At 30.9% G+C, this 22,897-nt stretch overlaps 1 protein-coding gene across 1 annotated transcript in view; it reads right to left on the bottom strand.

Moving 5' to 3' along the window:
- LOC142322658 (uncharacterized) overlaps window positions 1–22,897 on the bottom strand; it is a 440,476-nt gene that overhangs the window by 105,566 nt on the left and 312,013 nt on the right. Inside the window, exons 8-9 of the mRNA XM_075361734.1 lie at window positions 4,711–4,783; window positions 3,182–3,817 (exon numbers count right to left, since the gene is read on the bottom strand). Of these exons, the coding sequence (XP_075217849.1) occupies window positions 3,182–3,817; window positions 4,711–4,783 (709 nt within the window). The remainder of the gene's footprint in view (window positions 1–3,181; window positions 3,818–4,710; window positions 4,784–22,897) is intronic.

A 22,897-nucleotide genomic window follows, 5' to 3' on the forward strand; every position in this document is an offset into this window, starting at 1 on the left:
AACCAACTAAATAAAAAATTTATTTTTTTTAACACTTCAACATTAATGGTTTAAACTGAGCACAGTAGGACTAAGGTTAGAATAAGAGAAATTCAATACATTAAAGTCAAGGTAACAGAGAAATCAACACAGAGATGCTCCAATGTCATGATCTGGATGTATTTATGATATAATGTACGTTATGAAAAATTATTTATACATTTATGAAGAAATTAACTAAATCAGCAGCAACTAGTTGTGATAAAGGTAACAAACAGTTGATAAATTAAACTAAAGATAATTAAAATTAATTTGGTAAATTTGATAAATTATAGATTAAATAATATGTGATAAATTAAAGTACACTTATGAAAATAGATTGATTCTAGACGATGCATTAAACAAACTCAGAGATTTGAAAACAAGTGTAAAAAAAAATTTCATTGTAAATTGTTTTTGCAATCACAATTCATGTCATAATATCTAATGTTAGAAAAACTCATCAATATAAGCAACTAACAAACTATTTTAAATCTTACACATCCAGTCATAATCATGGGACAAAGTAACTGAAGAATTAATATTAAATAACTTATTTACATTAACGGGTTTGAAAAATTAAAAAAAAATTACAAATGTTAAGATGTTGAAAGTATGAAGAAGAAATTATACTTACATTACTACTAGTTTTTCTAAAAATTATATATTTTATAACTATTAAGACAAATTTGTATCATTTTAAGATTCAATTTACTTCTAATTAAAAATCTTTTAAAAATAATTTTTTATTTAAATTTTTTCTCCTTTTTTAGGTTTCATTTTGCATTTTATTAACCTTGGAGTCAGTATGGGTATCTTTTCAAAGTTCAAGTTTTTATTAATAATAACCATAATAATAATTTATTCAAAAATTTGATTTACACAATACAAAGATGTAATATCAAAATAAAATATTAATAACTAATAAATGTACATTTAAGAATAAATAATTAAGAAATATTAGATTAGAAAGAAGCAACATTTTTTTTGTTTAGTATAATACTTTTTTTATCAAAAAACTTGTTACTTCCATCATGACTCTTTCATGATCTAACAACCTAATTTCTCTTTTTAATTATTCTTATATAAAAAAAAAAGTAAAGCACCAACTAAAAAAAAAAATATAAGTAAACTTAAATTATTTAATCATTCAAAAACGGTATTTCACACGCTAGATTGTTAAAAGACTCGATTCCTCTAATAGTAACAAAATTCTCACTGATATTTACAATCTATTGTAATCTGTTGTTACTGAGTACAAATCATATCTGAATTACAAACGATAAGATACTGATACTGTTATATCAGGATTATTGTTTTAAAATCAAATAAGGAGTGTTTTATTAGGATACTACTGTTTGAATTGTTTAAAATCAGTCACAACTAATTAAAAACAATAAGTGGACTGATTTTGCATGACTTCTTTACCCAGTAGAATGAATCATAGTATTTGAGTAAAAGGTTTACTCACATTTTGTTTCAAAAGGAAGGTGTAAAATGTTTCATTACAATGTTTTACAACTTAAATTTCCATCAATGATGTTTTCATTGTTTATGATGGCCACTGGTGAGGAAAATTATCAATATTTAATAACCAACCAAACTAAGTTGATAATTAACACATATTTTTTATTCACATAAAAATGTTTACTAGTAACCATTCCAACTGTCAGTTAGTTTTAAGTGCACAAGTTTTAATGTCCATTATGTTTACATTTATTACAGTTATTGTTAAATATTCATAATTTTGTTTGTTTGCTAAATTTATAAGTATTTATAAGTATGAGAGTATATATTTAATATTCTGTATCCTTAGAATTACACCAATTTAGAAGTCAGACAATACTTCTGTAACCCCCAAGATAATCTCATCCTACCAGTACAACAACATTTCAACATATATTTTGATGTTTAAATACATTTAAACCATACCCAGCTGAACAAATGTTTTTTTATGTTTTAATAATTCGCAGATTTACAGGAAGGGTTCCAAGAGAATACCTCCATGTCATGTTAGTAAAACATTATGATAAAGTTGTACAATATTTCTCCTCCAAGAAAGGTATAATATTTCCAGTTTCTCTTTTATTTTATAAATATAGGTATATTTTCTGTATCTTTACATTTTATTTTTCCTATTTCTTTTAAGACAGCTGATGACATCTGCTTAACAACTGAAGTGAGGATTAGGGGTTGTAGGTTTTTACTTTATCAAACAATACTTTTTTTCTGTAATTTTAAAAACAGTCCATGAGTAGGAAACAGAACAGTGGAAATTTATTATTTAAGAACTATCACATTAATGCAACCATGATCTCTTAAATAAAAGCAACTATTATGCAACATATTTTTTGTTCTCAACCTACAACTTGTCCAAAAATCAAATCATTAAAGTCTATACTGCTGCATGGTGAAGGTGAACCAAAGACATATGACTTCAATTCTGTAAGTTGTAAACAAAATTGTAAGCAAGGTGCATCTTGAAACATCTTAAAATCTACAATCATATTTACTAAGCATCCAAAAATCATGATTTGGGCCATATGAACGAACTTATAGAAATAAAGACTTTGATATTAAAATCTTAACTGTATGGGGTTCCAATCTGTGGCATGCAAAAGAACAAATCCAACTTATAGTAGGCTATAGCATACTTTTTCTACTGTAGGTGTAAAATCTCTTTTAAGATGAATCTTGGTGCTTCCAGGCATATTCTAGAACAATTCTTTTTTTTATCCATAGAATAGAACTTCTACCATTCCTATGCAATATATATAATAAATAATTATGTTTTTGACTGAATACTATTAATTTTACGTACACTTAAAAATTATGCTTACTAGCTGACCAACCTTTATTTTTATCTGTTATTTAGAGTGTCGGCTGTGAAGAGTTTTTGTTAAAAAAATATTAGTTTCAAGGAATAGAGTATTGTAAAACTTTCCATTACTTAGAATGGTCCATTGTTGGGAGGGCTACTGGGAAGTGTATGTCAGCTGATGGCACAACTGAACACTGGGAGGACTACTGGTACAGATTCTCATTATCTCATATTAAATAGTTTGAGAGCATTTTCAGAAAACTGAATTATGTTGCCACTCTGAATTATTTATTTAAAGATAATAACACTACATATACTGAAAATACTAGATTGGGTACTTACCTGAAATTCAGAAAATCTCTGTTTCAATCCTTGACCAAATAATGAGTGCTGCTGGTTGCCATGCCTCGGATAAAACTGTCTATGTTCTAGTGAATATTCATGTTCTAATTGTTTCTCAATTTGACTGGATTGTTTGTTTTGCATCATCTGATGCTCTTGATATAAATCTTTTTGTTTTAACACTGGATTTTGACTGTCTAATCTACTCCACTGTTGTTCATTTTGATAACCGTCTTGGTTCATCATTTCAACTGGCTGTTTAGTTTGGAAATTAGTTCTATTGTTATATATTTGTTGATTTTGTTGCATTTCTTGCTGTTGTTGCAGTTGTGGTTGTTGTTGCTGTTGCATCTGTTGTTGATTATGTTGAATGTACTGTGAGTTCTGTTGGTTGTACTGTTGATTCATCTGGTTTTGAGCCATCTGTTGTTGTTGTTGTGGCTGTTGCTGCTGTACAGGTTTTTGATTGGTTAGTTCGGTTTGTTTGTTCTGTTGATCCCGTAAATTTTGTACTGTACTATTTGTATTAACTAATGACTGTGACTGTTGTAGCAACTGTTGTTGTGACTGTTGTTGCTGGTTTTGTTGTTGTTGTTTCATCATAAGTCCTCCAAGTTCAGAATTTTTTTCCAAGAACTGAAAAAGTGAATAAAATTATTTTTTATCAATTTCAGAGGGTACTGAAAAATTTGCTCTAATATAGAGCAAATTCTTGGATTGATTTACAATTTTATTAAGATGTCAGAATACCTACTGTTTTCCCATGACTGTTGGAAATGAAAATTAAATCAAACTTTAAACAATGAGAGAAACAAATTAAATAAATATAATATTTTAAAACCTATATCATAGTGTTTTCAGTTGGTCTTGTGACCATTTTCAATAACTGGTGAAAAACCTCACCAATCTGCTTAAAGATTTAAAATATTTTCTTTTACATAACTGATATTACTTTGTTGAGTAGAATAAAACTAATTACAAAAAAAAATTGCATTTTGTTTCACATATTTGCTCAAATAATTTCTATCAACTTCAAAATTGTTTTTTTTTTTTTTTTTTATAATTATTTCTTAATATCTGTCACATATTTGTTTTACTATTATTTCATTTATTTATTATATTTACATATTATTATGAACTTTAACTACTGTTATTTTTTTTATTGTTAGTTTTATATTTCATGACATTCCTCTTTTCAAGGTTTCCTCACAGTTTTCTTTGAAAGATCCAGCAAATGTTGCAAAAGTGTATTTTCTTTATCAGTGAATTAGCACATTTATCTACTTCTGATATGATTTATATAACGTGTAATCACATACTAATCTGAATAAAATAATTGTTTATTTATATACTTAACATGATAAAAACTGTCTTTTCATTAGTGTAAATTTAGAATAAAAATATTTGAACTCTAAATTCATTTTTGAGTTATAATTATCAAATATTTTTCCCTCTATACTTTAAAATTACAATAAATAAACTATAAGCAAAAAATTAAATTATTCAAACTATTTTTATTTTATACTTACCGCTTCATATCTACTTTCATCTAGATCTAATCCATTCCTTTTTTCTAGTTCACTGAGTACCATATCATTCACTCTGTAAAAATTTAATAAATGTTAAAAAATTTTCATAAAATTTTTTTAACTAGATCAAAAAAAACATTTTTTGTTTAAAAAAAGAAATTACCTTGCTGGATGTAAAAAAACCCAGAAATCTGGTCCAGCTGTAAAAATTTAGATTTGATATAACAATACATTATAATGACTGAGAATTTAAAAAGATTCTGACTTTCCTTAACTATATGTTTAGAATCAGGAATATAAAAAGAATACAAGTGTTTTGAACACAACAATTAAATTGATAAATATGCAAATTACATTTATTTTTAACACACGTATATCTTCTCTGAAAATTTTCTCATGAAAAATAATCAGCATACAAGGTAAAAAAAAATACTGAACAATAAGTAGATCAGATACTTCTTTATTAGGGTTCATTTGTGCAGTAAAGTTCTCTGCTCTAGAAATGTCTAAGTAAACTGCTTCTTATATGGAGGGCTGCACATAAAGCCATACTAGTGGCTGAGGTGGCGTACTGGGTAAAGCCAGGCTTCCTATTCTTTATAAGTTCTAATATAACAATACATTATAATGACTGAGAATTTAAAAAGATTCTGACTTTCCTTAACTATATGTTTAGAATCAGGAATATAAAAAGAATACAAGTGTTTTGAACACAACAATTAAATTGATAAATATGCAAATTACATTTATTTTTAACACACGTATATCTTCTCTGAAAATTTTCTCATGAAAAATAATCAGCATACAAGGTAAAAAAAAATACTGAACAATAAGTAGATCAGATACTTCTTTATTAGGGTTCATTTGTGCAGTAAAGTTCTCTGCTCTAGAAATGTCTAAGTAAACTGCTTCTTATATGGAGGGCTGCACATAAAGCCATACTAGTGGCTGAGGTGGCGTACTGGGTAAAGCCAGGCTTCCTATTCTTTATAAGTTCTAATAATATCAGTTTATATTATTAAAAGGTATCATTCATTATATGAATTATTTTAATACATAATTTTTTTATTATTATTAACAATTTCACTTATGTTATTACAACCTGGTGAGATTATGCATATTTTACTGTTGATTTAGTCAATTGTGAGTCAGAAGTAACTAATAAAAATGAAATAGTTTAAAAAAAACCAAAATTAAAAAAAAAATTTGGCATAGATCTATCTAGAAAGAGCATTAGGAATAATGTGAGGGTTGGCACATCAAGAAAGAAAAAGTAAATGAATGAAAAAAACAAGTAGAGGCTGATGATAATAAGTAAATATTGAAAAAGGTAAAAACAGAAAAGTTAGAAAAGGGAATTTTAAGTAAAGAAATTTTCATGTTTTTGTATATGCAAAAAAAAGTATGAATGGAAATGAAATAAAGTAAGAACATTGAAATAAATAATAAGAAAACTGATGTGATAGTTCTTGAAAATGAGGGAAGGTGTCAATAAAAGATATGAAACATAGACAATATTTAAAAATTGATAGAGCTAAAAAAAAAAGAGAATTGAGGTCTGTCTCACTGCTTGATCTAATAATTTTGATAAGGGGGATAAGAAAAATAAGAAAGAGCACATCCTTCAGCTTAAAAGCTTCTCTTTGTAAGCTTCAGGAAAAAATCATAAAGTACCAAGAGGATTTTTATGTTGTGTATTTGTTTTATATAATACTTCTAGACAAACATTTGAACTATTATTTAGAAAAAAAACAAGTTTTTAGTGTGGGTTCATTAATTATAGCATTAAAAATTCAAATAACTTCTGATATTATTGTAAATATAAACAAAAATCTTTAAAGTTTCTAGTGAAGAAATAAATACAAATTAATGATAATGACTTTTGAACTTATAAGATGCGTTTGTTAAGTACATATGAATATTTTTATTACTAATAAAGTTTTAGAAGTAGTTAAGAAAAATATAAAATTGATTATACCTTCAAAACATTAAATAATGAATCGGCAATTTACTGAATTTTTAAATAAATTTTGGCCAATGATTTGAAACTGCTTAGTGGTATATTCAGAAATTTATTTTTTAGGGTTTCATACCTCTGTATTGGTTTTTGTACAGTGAAAAAATTCAATACCATAGCAAATTTTTAGGAACAATTTATCTCTCTCACAGAGTACATATTTTTTAATTATGCTATTCTGACAAACATTTAACCTTATATGCGAACTGAGGAAAAGGTAATCTATCTTTCATGAGAAGAGTACGTAGTCAATATATGATACAATATACGAATATCTATGAAATTTATACTAATTTTTAACAAAGATGAATACTTTACTATTTATTTCTTACAGGTTGAACATATTTAACATGACAATATTCTATTTTTATAAGATTATAAATTTGTTTAAAATCCATCCTTAAATATCTGAAATTTAAAAAATTAGTTTATTAGTTAATCTGATTAATTTAAAATTAATGCATTTTGTTCTACAAAGGTAATTAGCACCTTCATCAAATGAAAATTTTCCAGTAGCCTTGCAATAATGATGTCTATTAACTAACACACATAACCACAACATAACTACCCTCTCACATAGTACGAACATGTAGCTTTCCTACTTATGTTATATCACAAAATTTACATATTTTTATCAGCTGAGTAGACAGGCACACCATTATACACACTGTATGCAGTAAAATATCTGGCACAGATTAGTGGCTATCCATTCATACTTAAAGACAACATTTTATGTAAAACACTACAGAAAAAAGTCAAAAATACTCCTAGTAACAGAGAATAAATATGTTAACATGCATCGATAAATTCATATAAAAGTAACATGTAACTGTGTTACTTTAATAGCAACAAAAAAATACATAAGATTTTAGAGAAAATTTCAAAACACTCACTGACAAACACAGCAACCTAGCGGTAAAAATTTGAACTATAGTGATTAAAGTACTATTTAAATAATATTAATTAAAAGTATTAATGTACTTTTAAAACCCCTAAATTTTCTTCATCACTTTTTAATGAGTACATAAATATGTGCACAAATAACTGTCATTAACACCTTCTGAACTGTGATTTATTTTGCACTCATTTTATGTGTCTAGTATATTCACATATTTACTTAAACATTATTTCATGAGTTTATATTTCAAATAATTAATAAAAACTCTAACAATTTATATTTTTTAGTTTAAAATTAATTCTATATTCTGTGATGTTAGTTTTATCACAGTTTCCTTTGATGAAGAAGTTTCCTTTCTGAAGAATCCAACTTTTTTAGATGCTGGAATATGGGCCATCTTGACTCTAAGTGCAAGGGCCCTGACTGCTTGGCACTTTGTTTCAAATGTGGCAAAGCTGGCTACAAAAGATCTGAGTGCAAAGATGTGAAGCTACCAGCCACAGGGCCGCTAGAAAAGAGTGTCATAAAAATAGGAAATGAAAGTCCACCATATCAATACAAATAGGAGCCGGAGAGTCTACAACTTGGTCTCAGGGGTCGCAAGACCCCTGAGACCAAAAAAGCCAACTTCCCTGAAGTTGGCCAAGAAAAGCCAACTTCATGATGTGCAGCAAGCCAAATATATCATTGGCCGTTGAGAGGCAGTGGGTCTGCAATGCTGACAGCAGCGCCACCGTTATCAAGGTTTCTGATACCTTGCCCAGGCAGCAGGCCACTCTATATTATGCCTCGCTAGAGACTTTGATGACTGTTGTTTAGTTGTTATATCTTGCCAAACTGCTCATTCGATGTTTTTGAGCATTGCCTGGATGGTTTAATGATGGATATAGGTAGACAGTCGGCAAAAACTGTCTGGGTAGGAGGCAATTTCAATGCTATAACCTGCTGTGGGGGTGGAATGGTGAGTGAGGCACTGCAGTCATGCTCTCTATGAGGTGATAGCCAGGGCAGGATTCACCTATCTTAATCAAGGTGACACCCCCAACCTTCAACGGAGGTGAGTACCTCCTATATTGATGTAACCAAGTGTTAACCATGAGAGGGAAGTCCTAGAGAACGAGATGCTGTCAGATCACAACGTGATTCTATGTGCCATTAGTACTTTCGAGAGGGGATAGCAGAAGGTTCCTCATCCTGTAGTCAGTCGAGGTTTTGGCTTCTTTTCAGGCCAAATTCCTGGTGCGTCTCGGTGATATCGACCTCACGGACCCTGAGAATCTCTCGGGCATCATAGCTAATGCCATCAAGGAGAATCAACCAGCAGTCAGGCAGACCACCATAGGAAACGGGCTTATTGGTGGACTGTCGAGGTCGATAGGCTAAGACGATCTTACATGAACGCCAGGAGATGACTACAGAGGGCCCATAGGAGGGATGGTATCGAACTCCGTACCTACTGGCGGAACGAGCTCAAAAGGACTAGGCAGGATATTAAGTATGAGATCTCCAGGACCAAAGGCAGAAGTGGAAGGAACTCCACTTCTTCCATTGCGATGCCCTCGACGAGGATATCTGAGATGACTACGAAATTTTTACCCAAATATTTGGTGGCGTCTTCCCGTAGTCGGCAGGGTTACTTTGTTGAGTTGCGCCTAGGAGACTTTCTCTCCTAGGTGCGGTGAGAGACGAACCGCTAGGAAACAGCTTCCATTAACATTCAACTCGTCACCATAGAATAGATCGTGGTGGCCAGTTGTAATATCAAGCGTGGTAAGAGCCCTGACTTGGATGGCGTGCCCTGGGAGGCCGTTGAACTTGATGTAAAACTCGTTCCGTGGTGCTTGATTGATGAATTCAAGTATGTCATCACCCAGGAATGGTTCCCAAACTTCTGGAAGTCCGCCCGGCTTTTGTTTCTCAGGAAGGAGGAGTGGCAAGGTGGCTTCCTTTAGGCCAATCGGCTTGCTTAATTACATGAGTAAGCTTTTTAGGTGCCTATTAACAGGTTCAGTCAATATCTGGAGTCAACTGGCGGTCTTAGCGACCTCCAGTTTGGCTTCCGTAAGAGCACGTTAACTGTAAATGCCATATCTAGAGTCATGACCAACGTCCGGGAGGCCAGATCGGTTCAAGACATACGCGTTTGATTGCGGTTGTGGTCCTGTTTGACGTATCGTGGGGCACGATATTCCGGGTACTGAAGAGTCGTGGCGTCAGTCCATACCTGAAGAGGATAATCCAGGGCTACCTCTCGGAAAGATCGGCGACGGGTATTTCCTCCGAGGGAGAGATACTGATCAGGATGAGTTGTGGTGTTCCACAGGATTCAGCTGTTGGAGCCATCACTGTGGAATATCACGTATGATGAAGTCCTGTCTATCACCCTTTCCGTTGGGGCAGCCCTTACCGGATTCCCCGACGACTTGGCGTTCGTGGTGACGGCGAAGTTGGAACCGGCGGTGATGGACACTGGGAACGAGGCAATAAATAATATTGTCTTGTGCCTGCAGGAGATCGGGCCGGAGAAGACCCAAGTGTTCGTAGTCTCGGGTAGGCGTAAGTTGACCCCGATTTCATTTAGGGTTGGTACCACGGTAGTCCATCCTATCGCTGCAGTGAAATACTTCGGGGTGACGATAGATAAGAATGCCATGTTCCAGAGGCACGTAGAAGTGTCGATCAAAGCCAGGTGCTCAAAAATACTGTATGAAGCCCCAGTCGGGTCAGTCGTGCTGCAGAGGTGGTGAGCTCATGTAATTCTTAGTCGGGTGCACATGGCTGTTTCCGTTCTGGTACAGGACAATTTCAGGCTATACCGCCGGCATAGTGGCCGGACTTGCGCCCCTGGATCTCCTCATTTAGAAGAGGGAGGAGATGTGCAAGGGATTGGATAAGGTGGGATGCGGAGGCATCACTTGTCCGCAGGTGGCAGAAGAGAGATGGGATCAGTTGACCAAAGGCACATGGACCTACAGACTGATCCCAGATATCCAGAGATGGCTGTGCCGAAACCACAGGAAACCAGAGTATGAGTTGGCTCAGTTCCTTACTGGTCACAGATGTTTCAAGGTATACTTCCGCTGAGATCCTTCGCAGATTGCGATTACTTGAGGGGGGGGGGGGGAGGATACCTGGACCACACGGTGATAGTGTGTGATTGGTTCCTGCAGCATAGGGTAGTATATAGGAGAAAATTAAGCCTGTTTACTACAGAGAACATCATTTGGACTATGCTACAAACCGAATGATCATGGCATCTGATGTCCACAAAAAAAAACGCAGGATCCTGATTAGTTAGAGGTGTAGGTCAGCAATGAAGGTTTGGATGGAGACTAAATACATGGGGTGCTGTGATAATACGGGCCTGGCATCCCATGTTGTAGAGGGCGAGGGGTTTTAGTGAGTAGGCCTGCAAGGGAGAGTCCCGCACTACAAAAAAAGACAAATTCTGGGACGGTCTCCTCTTTTTTTATCCATGAGGTAGCATATTTATCCATTCCTGATGTGATCTGCATTATTATTATTATTATTATTATTTGGCAAGAAAAATGGAATAATGAGAAGAGGCAGATAGACTGCCAGGCTAGTGGGGGACCTGGGTAGAAGGTACAACCATGAATTTTGCAAGGTAAACTACTATCTGACGCAGCTCCTGTTTGGTCAAGGATATTTTAATAAATATCTTTTTAAGATGGGCAAAACCAATAATCCTGGGTGCCTGTATGGTGATCCAAAAGAATATGATGCAGAGCACACCTTTTTTGAATTTGATAAATGGAGCACCATCAGAAACCAGTTGCAAGCTGATATTGGTGATATAGGCCAGAAACTATGGTGGAGAAGATGCTCACCAGCAAGTGTAATTAGCAGAAGATTGTGAGTTTTGTAGAATCGATTCTGGGAAGGAAGTAAAAGGACCTGGATTGAAGAGAAATAATTGAACCAGTTCAAAATAAGCAAGCGAAGCAGCAGGTGACAGAGAAGACAAATCTGGGGATACCACCCTGACGTAATGCAGTAAGAAGTTCTGGGGTAAATTAATTGTCTATGAACAGAGATTAGATTTTTTAGTGGGTGGGAGTTCCACATACTGGGGAACAACGTCATCAGTTCCCTAATGGTGCATAATACATTTTTTCTCATCTATAATAATAATAATAATAATAATAATAAAAAAAATTTATTTTTATTTATCATTTTTAATCAAAATAAAAAATTTCTTTGTTAATTTATTTACTGAATATTACATAGAACACACTGGATGCATATTCATAAACTAATACAAGGAAACCTAATGAGAACTACAGAAAACAACAGAACAAACTTTTGTAAATTGCTTCATACAAAACACACAAATAGATCTATTAACGATAACATGAAAATGTTAATCTTATTCATAAAAACCGTCACTTCAAGACATTTGAACTTCACAAACACATTCAATTTAACTAAAGTAATATGTTAAACAAACACAACATAAATAGAATATTATTTGATAAGATATTTTAAGCTGTTTCGTAACATTTTTTAAGATAGTTGTTCCATTAAAAACATTGCTACTGCAAACTCTAATGAAGAAGGTGCAAATAATTAGCCTTAAAACACCCTTGAAAGTAAAAAACTTCCATTACTTTGAAAATGAGTTGTCTATAAATGTAATAATTAAAAAAGGAAGATTTTTAAATTTGTTAAAAGTAATAATAATTATTATTTGATTACAGTAAGGAATGATTAAATATTTTTAAGACCCCAAACTATGAAAACCTTGTACATAAAAATGTTTTATGCAGCATATTACTATAACGAAAAATCTTTTTGACAATATCTAGCTGAATTAGTTAGTACTTATCTCATTCTAAGTTATTTTCTGTTGTCCATTTTCTTCTATCATGTAGGGAACATTTGATAAGAATTAACAAAAATTATTCCTTACAAAAGTTTTCAAAAATTTTATTTGGCTTAAATCATGTCTCTTGAATTGTTTTTTAAAATATATCTTTAGGGAGTAAATTATAAAAAAAAAAAGTTCATTGACAGGAAAGCATAATCTTTTCTTGAATTGTCACAAAAATGTTTTCCTTTTATTTTAGATAACGACAACTACAGTCACTAGTCACTCAAAAATGCCAACAGCATGCAGGGATCAACTGTACTCCAATGTCCATAAATCTGATGATGTGTAGGAACCAGTTCACTTAATGTGGCTTTGATCACTGAAATTTTATGTTATTTTACGCCCCTTCATTTCCAAGGATGCTATACCAGAGATGTTCTTGGTGTTGTGGAACTATATGGTAGGTTGTAAAGAATGTAGTTACTGGCTTTACCAGGAGTTATAAACGAAACATGATTTACAGGAAAATTGACTCAAACTTTATTACCTTTAGTTTTTCCTGAAAATCCTTTATTGAATTATCCTTCAACTATTATATCATAAAAAGAACCATCTGCTGAAAGTGATCAGACAATCACAAATCACTATAAATCAAATGAAATGATCAGTTAAAAGTTTTAAAAAATGTTAGGCTTTGTAACATCTTTTTTTAAAAAATATATCCTGAGTAAGAAAATAACAAAGTAGAATTTTTTTGTAATAAAGGAGCAGGATTTCTTTTTTTAAATTAGTCCTGGCTAAAATTTCAGTCAAGGTTAAAATACAATTAATAATAAATTCATTTTAGAAGTTATCAGTTCAGCCATTCTTACATGATAAAAGAAAAAAAACCATGAATCAAGATATTTGACATATTTGCTTTAATTTTGCATAAGATGCAAATATATTCTAATTATTATCTCTAATTCTGTACTTTGTGAAGGCCGAAAAAATATTATATTTTGTATATAAGTGTGTGTGTGTATGTGTGTGTGTGTTTTTGAATAACTAACCGTTTCAGTGTAATGCCTCAGTTAGTTGTAATTACACTATGTATTAACTTTGCTGGTTTATATTTTGTTTTTTTAATTTTTGTAATCATTGTTGGTTAATTTAATTCATTAAATTAATGTAGCCATAATGATATATATATATATATATATTTACTTTAATTTTACGTAAGATGCAAATGTATTACGGAAAAACAATATTCAAAGCATTTGACAGTACAGATTAATTTTGATACACTGGACTTGTATATTAAATATAGAACAGTTTAAAAAGATTAGAGAAAACTGTTTTTTTAAACTTTAACAAAAGTTTCTGACAGAGAATGACATCTATCGAAAAGTTAGAATATATAGAATATATATAGAATAATATTAAAGAATATCTTACTAAGCAGTAGTGCTTTGTAGATTTAGCCTATAATATGTATAAAACAACTACCAGAATAAAATTCACAGAGTTTTAAAATAATTCATGTTACCATTTTACACAGAACACACTTGTAGGTGTTAAAGTTTTATAAACTAAAAAAATTAGGTTTACAAATGCTAAGTAACTAGGGCACACTTGACTGATAAGGCTTTTCATCTATTAAACTAATCTGTGTTACAGGTTATTAAAAATATTAAATTATGCAAATGATAAGAGGACTTCATCATATGAAATGCTGTAAGAATTTTATTTATTTTTTTATCACACAGATTATATCGAATTTATAAAAAATCAATATTGACAGCAGAAATACTGGAAATTAGTTATTGATTTAGAAAAGTATGATAATAAAGAAAGTATATAGATATAATATACTTATTGTATAAAACAACTGCTATTTAGCTATATTTATATAATTTATTATTTATCAAATATGCATTTCGGCTGATTAGTAAGACCAGTCCAATATTGTTTACCGTATGATTAAGTAGGTTATGTTTTCAGTTACTGTATACTTGAGAAAGTTTTGAATTTGGAGTAAAACATTGCTTTATTAATTTTTTTTCAGTTTATTTTCTATAATAATTTTATAAAAGGTTGTGTTACCTAAAGAATTATAAAATAAAATATTTGCTATGTGTGTATGTATGTATATATATATATATATATATATATATATATGTGTGTGTGTGTGTATGTAATTATGTGTATGTATGTATGTGTATGTGTATGTGCGTGCATGCACGCGCATGTGTGTGTTTGTGTGTGTGTGTGTGTGTGTGTGTGTGTGTGTGTGTGTGTGTGTGTGTGTGTGTGTGTGTGTGTGTGCAGAGTCTAAACTTAAAAGAGGTGCCATCATTTAGTTTAGTCTGTAAATAATAGTTTTTTTGGCAAACATTTATAAAATGATTTATAAGTGTTGAAAATGATGTCCATCCACGTCTATGTATGCACTTGTCAACACATTTGATCATGTTCCTGGCTCCTCTTGTTAGCTGAATCCTGTGATGGCACTGTTAATGTTTGTCTTCAATTCCAATGTGTGGATTGCTTCTATAAACAATTACTTTTAAGTAACCCCACAGAAAGAAGTTTGGACTAGTCAGATCGAAGGATTTTGGTGGCCACAATCCTTTAGAAATGCTTCTTACACCAAAAAAATCCTGTAGCATCTCAATGGTAGAGCTCTTGGGTACGAAGGTTATGTTCCCGCCCGAGGGATTTATGGATTCCAGGCTAACCAAAGAAGAGCTCTGGGTTGCTGTGGTTAATATGGCTTAGTCGATACGGAACTGCTCCAGATGGAGGAAGAAGCAAGAAAGCTTCTTCCTCCACTGGCGCCTGAAAGCCCTGGTGCAGAGAACAGGGCTGCAGGTGAGTGTTCCTGTTGCCCATCAGGGCTAGGAACGGGAGGGGGTGTTGAATCAAAAACCTAAAAATATCTATTAAGCGGACTGTACATCCAACGGGTGCTTCATTCGTCGGGAGAATAAATAAAATAAATGCATAATTGCTCAAAATCTTATTATAATAATACAAACACTTATTACTATTAACACACAAGTACATATAAAAACATAATATCCGAACGCCTATCATTCGAGTAACGACTTGCCGCTAGCACATCTCGCAGCCGAGTGTTGAGTAGTACTACCCAACCAAGCGGCCAAACCCGGAACCAGCAGGACGTGAACCACTCCAGTAGAAACACGCTGAACAAGGGGGTTGTGGTGACCAGAATTGTCACAAGGCAGGTGTCTTTCCTATGGGGGTTGGGATGAGGGTGAGTGTTCAGGGAGCCTTCCAAACCTGTAGGGGTCACCTGGATGTGGTGAACCCATGGTCACTCTGATGCCCATGGCAGGAAGGTAAGCTCTCCCTTTCTGAAGTAATACCACACAGCAGTTTCTAGAAAGGGGAAGGACTATCAGAGGTGGAGGTTTAGTCAGTAGGGTGCAGGGACACATATGCACTCAGTAACATCTTGTGGAACCTGTTAGTGAGTCCGACACTTTGTATGTAAATGGTATTCCTTCCCTCTTGAAAAAAAAAAGAAAAAAGTAGTTTACCCTTTTAGCATAATCAGCATTAGTTAGCTCATGGAAAGCCTGCATTCGATACGGATAACATTTCAGCATTTTCCTAACTGCAGTGTGAGTTGAACCTAGTGAAATGTTTTTTTTTTCCTGGCTTAGTCTCCAAAAAGATTTATGAGATCTTGTAACTGTCATTTTAATGTCCTGTATGACCTGTATTGGGCACGTTTCTGGCCTAAAACTGAAACTGTTTCAAAAATTTTGTAACTAACTTCTGAATAACATTTTTCACTTGTGTTTCCATTTCAAATTTATCACTGAAATTTTGCTGACACAACATGAGATTTTGTCTCTAGATAAGTTTCCATCATGAATACATGTTCAACAGTTAACTTTATTTTAACAAACAACACTCGATTACACAACCTTGAAAAAGTATTTCAAGTTTTTGAAAAACATATGCAGACTACTGAAATTAAAATTATAACATGATGTATTATTCAAATAACAAATAACTAAATAAATTTAGACAAAAGTTAATATGTACCTATCACAAAATTTAAGCAAAGTTACTTGTCATTAGACTTTTCATATGTTGATCAATTGATTTTTGTTACTATATTTATGATACTAGGAAACACAAAACTTTACCACTTGGAAAAAGGAATCTTTTCTCTTCAAATATCATTTTTTAAGCCTAATTTTGATATCATTACCAGACCTGTGCAGCTTAAAATTTTTATTCCAGAAGTTTTAAATGAATTACTATTTTTAAAAATCTGTAATATCACCTTTAATATTCCTCTTATGTGCATGTCTCCCTTGAATAGTTAAAAAGAACCTAAAACATTTTTGATGTTTCACAAGATCCAGAATGTTTTAATTGTTAATTCTAATTAGGATTTTGTAATATAAGGATATGAAGCAAGGATACAATGCCAGTAACTATTGCCATTAAATAAACTGGTTCCCATCTATCCCTGAAGTAAAAAAATTATGGGTGCAACTTGCTTTTTGGATGGATAACTGCTATAATTCTATATCTACATAAATGTATAACTTCGATCATTAGCTATAATTGCTAACTGCACAAATTTCTTTACCTCTTTGATTTATAAAAACTGGTTTATTAAATAGCATTTTATCCTTATTTCATATTATTAAATTTCCTGGGTGCTTTTCCATGAGACATTTCTGGTGTTGTGAAATCGTCAGGTTGTAAGGAATGCAATTTACTGTCATATCCAGGACTCAGCTATCTTTTAGTAAGGGTCCAAGAAAGCTATTTGTCATAATAATGTTTTCACGTATATATTTAATATAAAATTTAAAAAAAAAAATTATAGATTAATCAAATAAATTGTAAGTCATTTTTAATTTAAAGATTAACCGAGTTTTAGTCGTAATTATTATATTCTTAGGTGTCTTATTAATAAATCTATGACCTATAGTAGTTTTCATCACATAAATATGGACAGTATTCTTTTGGAGTTCATAATATGTGACTAAATTTAAGGGTCCAATGTTAATCTACAATAAGAAATTAGGTTAGAAAATACTGAGCAACAGTTTGGTCAGTGCAGGACCCAGTAATTAGTTTTTAGATTTCCTGTCACAGCTTTGTTTGCAAAATGCATAATCAGAATTACAAACATACATTACCATCACAATATTACCAAATCTCATAAATATTGATTCAATAGTGGTAGCACAAATGGTAAAAATGTAAAAAAAATTGTTTTTTTACCTCTTAAAATACTAAAATTCAAAATACCCAAAAATGGTGTTTAGATATTTATCTAAAGAGCAAGCCCAAATTGAGTAAATATCTCGTTTAGTATTGTTGGAAAAGAGGAAAATTTGCAATCATTGTTCAACATTTTTTTACCTTTCTTCACCCCTTTCAAAGTCGAATTTCAAAAATCTAGAATTTGGTTTAAAAACTAATTTAGACTAAGAAATATGAGAGTTTATGATACAGATAGAGAATGATTATGAATGTTTATGATACAGAAGTATTTAAACAAAACAGGTATAGAGCTAAATACATTAACATTTAGAATGAATGTGGACATATAAAAGTAATCAACTGAAAAAGCTAACTCAAGAATTTAATTATTTACTATAATAACTTATTAAGTCAGTACTGAAATTTTTAACAAAACAGATTAATCAAAATTTTAATGCAAAAAATTCAAATACAATAAATTCATATGTATTAAATCAGTATTAACTGAGCTTTGACCACATGATATGAAGGTCAGAATCATACAAAAATTCAATTTAACAGGATGTTATACAGGATACATTTAATAGTTCCTTTATGGAAAATAAAACCAGTATTTAATAAAAAGTTTAAAATAAATGAACAAGAAAACTGATGCATGTGAATACTACTATTTTGAATATATATTTATAAAATATGTTATGAGTGATTCATAATCAATACCCAGCAAAAACTACTGAAGATAAGTTGATGAAAATTTGTATACTAGTACTTCTTCCAATGTAAGTGCACACTAAGAAGGGATTTTTTGAAACTAAATGGTTAAAATTGAGTAATAAAGTAATTTACTATTGTTTGAATTACTTGGAACAAATAAAGATATCAAATGATTTTTGGTGTATGTAATATTCATGTGATTTTCTAAAAACCAATTTCTAGATTTTTTGAAAATCTACTGTGAAATGGGTGAAGAAAGGTAAAAAGGTTTCGAACAATTATTGTAAATTTTCTACATTTTTGACTATACTAAATGAGATATTCACTTAATTTGGGCTTAAAAATATTCTTCAGATAAATATCTAAAAACCATTTACAAGTTTTTTTTTAATTTTAATACTTTAAGGTATAAAAACACATAAATTGTTTTTTACATTTTTGCTGTTTTATGCTCCGCTATTGAATCAAACTTTATGAGAATTGATAACCTTGTGAGAGTAATTTATTTTTGTAATTTGGATTATGTATTTTACAAGTAAGCTGCGACGGGAAATCAAAAAACCAATTAGTGGGTCCTGTACTAACCAAACTGTTCTGAAGAAATAATAATACCCTGATAATTGTTATAAATTGAATAGGCTTTAATTTTTATTTATCATTATTATTCTCACAAGCATGAGTTTAATTAACACAGGGGATCCAGGGGCAGAGACTCCTGGCTAGACAGGAAGGGTGAGCGAAGCGAGCCCTGACCGCGATGGGAAATGCAAGTAACCGTATAGTGTGGGTGAAGTCAAGACAGAGATGCTAGTATACTCTTGTATTAGAATTAGAATGTAAATGTTGGAATTGTGTACAAGTCTGCACCAGCTGCTTTCTACCTCATTTTCAAACAAGGCTTATTGTATTATTGTAATATTGTAATATTAAACAATTTAAAAAAAAAGTTGTGTGATTAATGAATATTAAATAAGGATTAATCTACCTTTTATAATTTTAAGGAAAGATAGGATTAAGAAATTTAATTTAATTATTTTTTAAAATAATTATGGCTTGTTATGATCTATATAATTATTTTTGTTATACCATCTATTCTATATGTGTGCATTGTGTTTTAGAACTAAGTTCAAGATGGCAATAATAAATTAGTACTGTTTGAATCTCAAATAATTTTTATAGTAAATATTTGTTCTAATAAAGATTTGTTTGAAAAATTCCAAACACTAATATAATCTTCAAAACAATTATATGAATTTGTAATAAATAAATTTTACTAAGTTATGTTGTTTCCATGAATCTTTTATTCTTCTGTATAACAGTTTTAAAAACTTCACAGATGTATAACCTTTGAAATTATGAACGTCCTCTATTATTGCTGTCGTAGTTTTAAAGTATTTTAATCTGTTCTAACCATGGTTAGATTTCCATTGTACTTCCTAGTAAACGGTAGAACAATTTCCTTTGTTTCCACTGAGTATCTTACCCGTATATAAAGCCCATGATTAATGTTAATATGTCTTGATAGAATAAATTAGATATTTAATTATTTATTCTCTTCTAACTATAAAAAAATGAAACATTTTAATACATAAAAATATAATTATAATAATATGATTATTAACAGATAACAGTGTTTATCTCATATTGAAGCTTTATAAAATATTTAACACATTAATAGGTAATGCATAATTATAAAAATAAACATACAAATAAATAAGGAACTGACATAAAAAAATATATATATTTTATGTAGTTTGTATTTACAACAATAATAAATGAAATACTATAAGCAAGAAAAATCATAAAAAATGAAATAAATAAAAAATAAACATAAATAATAACAGCTAACAGCAAAAATAATCCTACTGTTTAATAATACTGATATATTTTTCATTTGCATACACTAAGTAGTAATGAACTAAATCACAGAAATATATAACATAAATTGATCATTCATCTATCGTAAAAAGCTAACATAAACACAAAAGCAAACAATCCATCAATAGATAAATGCAGAACATACTTGCAAAATAAAAAAATTGTGTTGAACACACTTAAGAAAAAAATCATAATTTAAATTTTTACTAACACTTTATAATCCTATTTTAATGCAATACGTTATTTAAAGCAATTTAATTTAAATCAAAATGCTTAAAATTATCTTTGATTAAAAGTTATTTACACCTGCTACTTATTTTAATTCTAATAAAAAAAAACTGTTGACAAATAGACACACATGAGAATAACACAGACCTATAGATTAGGCTTTACCTGCTTCTGTGCCCAAATTTTGAAGTTAATCTATTATCTGAAAACGGTTGTGAATGTGATCCATAATAATGTCCGTCCTGTAATAGTGGTTTCCTGTCTGCGACACTAAACATCCAATGTATTATTAGCTGTGTTGCAGTAGTTCACAGCATGTTTTTTTTAATTTTATTTTTTTTATTGTTATATTTTATTTATTTTTTTATTTAGTTAATCTAATTCAATTTTAATACTTTATATAGTTTAATATTATACATATTTATATAAAAAAAGAGGTTAAAACTAAACTGCTCCTGAGTTAGAACATTGTGTTGGCATGGTAGTATACAACAGAACTGCTTGTCATAATAAGTGATAAAAGAATGAACAAATGACAAACTAGGAAACAGTGGTGAACTAGTTGTGTTTTTAATAATAGTGAATGGCTATTTAAATGTTAGATGTTTAATTTTTAGTGCAATATGACAGTATTGCGACCAGATGTTTTAGGACATAAACCTCCAATAACTTGCAAATGAAATACATTTTTACTTCTCAGAATTGGTACAGTTATGTATCTAATTTATTGTCGGCTGTAATATAAGAATACTTTTATTTTATTTCTACACTGAGGAAAATTATTTCTTGTTCAGGGCTGGAATAGGTATACCAGAATAATTCCTGGTGTGCTGTTGTCTTAAGAACACTGCTCTTCTGCAGTGGCACCCACGATTTATAATTTTTTGTTAAATGAAAACTAAAAATAAATTACTTTACTATAACAAATTACTTTTCTATAAAAATTGTTTTCAGTGAATAGCAGGTTTAAAAGACCCGACTAAAAAGTCTGTTGCCACAGTACTCTCCCATTTTAATTGAAACTCATTGTACTTTATTTACTTGCTAGTTTACTTCTATTTTATATCTTTCTTATAAGAAAAGGATGGTGCATGGGTTTGTTTGTTTGTCATATGTGCTCAAATTTTTAATTTAGCTGCTATTGGTGCGGAGCGGATCATTGACAGTGTGCTGGGCAGCTGCACATGGTGACTTTCTCTCAGCCGACTCTCTCCTGCTAGAAGCAGTCTGTTGTCAATTAATTTACAGATTATTTAATTTAATTTCTAAGCATATATTATTTTTATTTATATTTTATATATGTGTATTTTTATTTATTAATTTTATTTATTTAATATTATTAATAAAAGAAACGGATTATTAGTTAATATTTAGCAGTAAAAAAAAAGGATTCTTTGTTTAGTGAGAGAGGGTCGTTGGCGCACATTGGGCTGGTGCATCATGCGGTCCACTCTACGCCAGTAGTAGCAGCTGGACTGGCAAGTTACAGCCTCACATGAATACACACACAAGACTAAACGAAGAAGCCCTGTTATATCAATATGGCTTGCGTTACTTCTATTAAAAATTATTAAATTCTACGAATATATCTACTCACTCCTTAAGCCTATTTTAAATGTAAAAACACCAAAATGTTCAGAAAAACAACCTCTATGTACTAGTATTTCTTTTCTTAAAATATTCTGTAAAATACTTAATATTCTCACAAACATGAGGATTCAAACATGTTGAGGGTCCAGGGGGCAGAGCCCCTGGCTAGTTCAATATTAATAATTCTGTGAATACTGCTTTTATTAATGATAAAATTCACATCATCTAAGACTAGGCTCCGACTGTTAATCTAAAGAAAAGTAAAGAAAGAAAGACTGTTTGTATTTAAAATGCAGGTATAAAATAAATTGAAGAAACTCCAATGGATAAAAAGGGGGAAAATGAAGTAATGAATAAAGTGTATGTGAAGAGAAGTTCATTCAGAATATTTATAAACAGGAAACCCAACTAGCTTGGACATATTGTTGCAAGAAAATCAATTACTGAAATAATGGTATAAAAATGAAAAATGAGATATAGGAAATTCAAAAGTTTACAGAGAAATACAAGAAATGTAAATAAGCATACTGCAATGGACCTGCAATAGGGCAGAACACTGAATGGTGGTGGTTACTTAAGAGCAAGATTTTATTGTCATGGTAATAGAATAACCTGATATGTGGAATATAAGATTAAAATTATAAATTATAAAATGAAAACGAGGTAAAGTTTACCTAACTTAATTCTTAAAACTGTTGAAATAATTCAATAAACTGTGGTTTTAAGAATCTTGAATGCTATGAAGTTTGTTCTTTTCCTGAATTCATGAGATTATGTATAAATA

Source organism: Lycorma delicatula, chromosome 4 (assembly GCF_047948215.1).
Source record: "Lycorma delicatula isolate Av1 chromosome 4, ASM4794821v1, whole genome shotgun sequence".
NCBI classification, from domain to species: domain Eukaryota; kingdom Metazoa; phylum Arthropoda; class Insecta; order Hemiptera; family Fulgoridae; genus Lycorma; species Lycorma delicatula.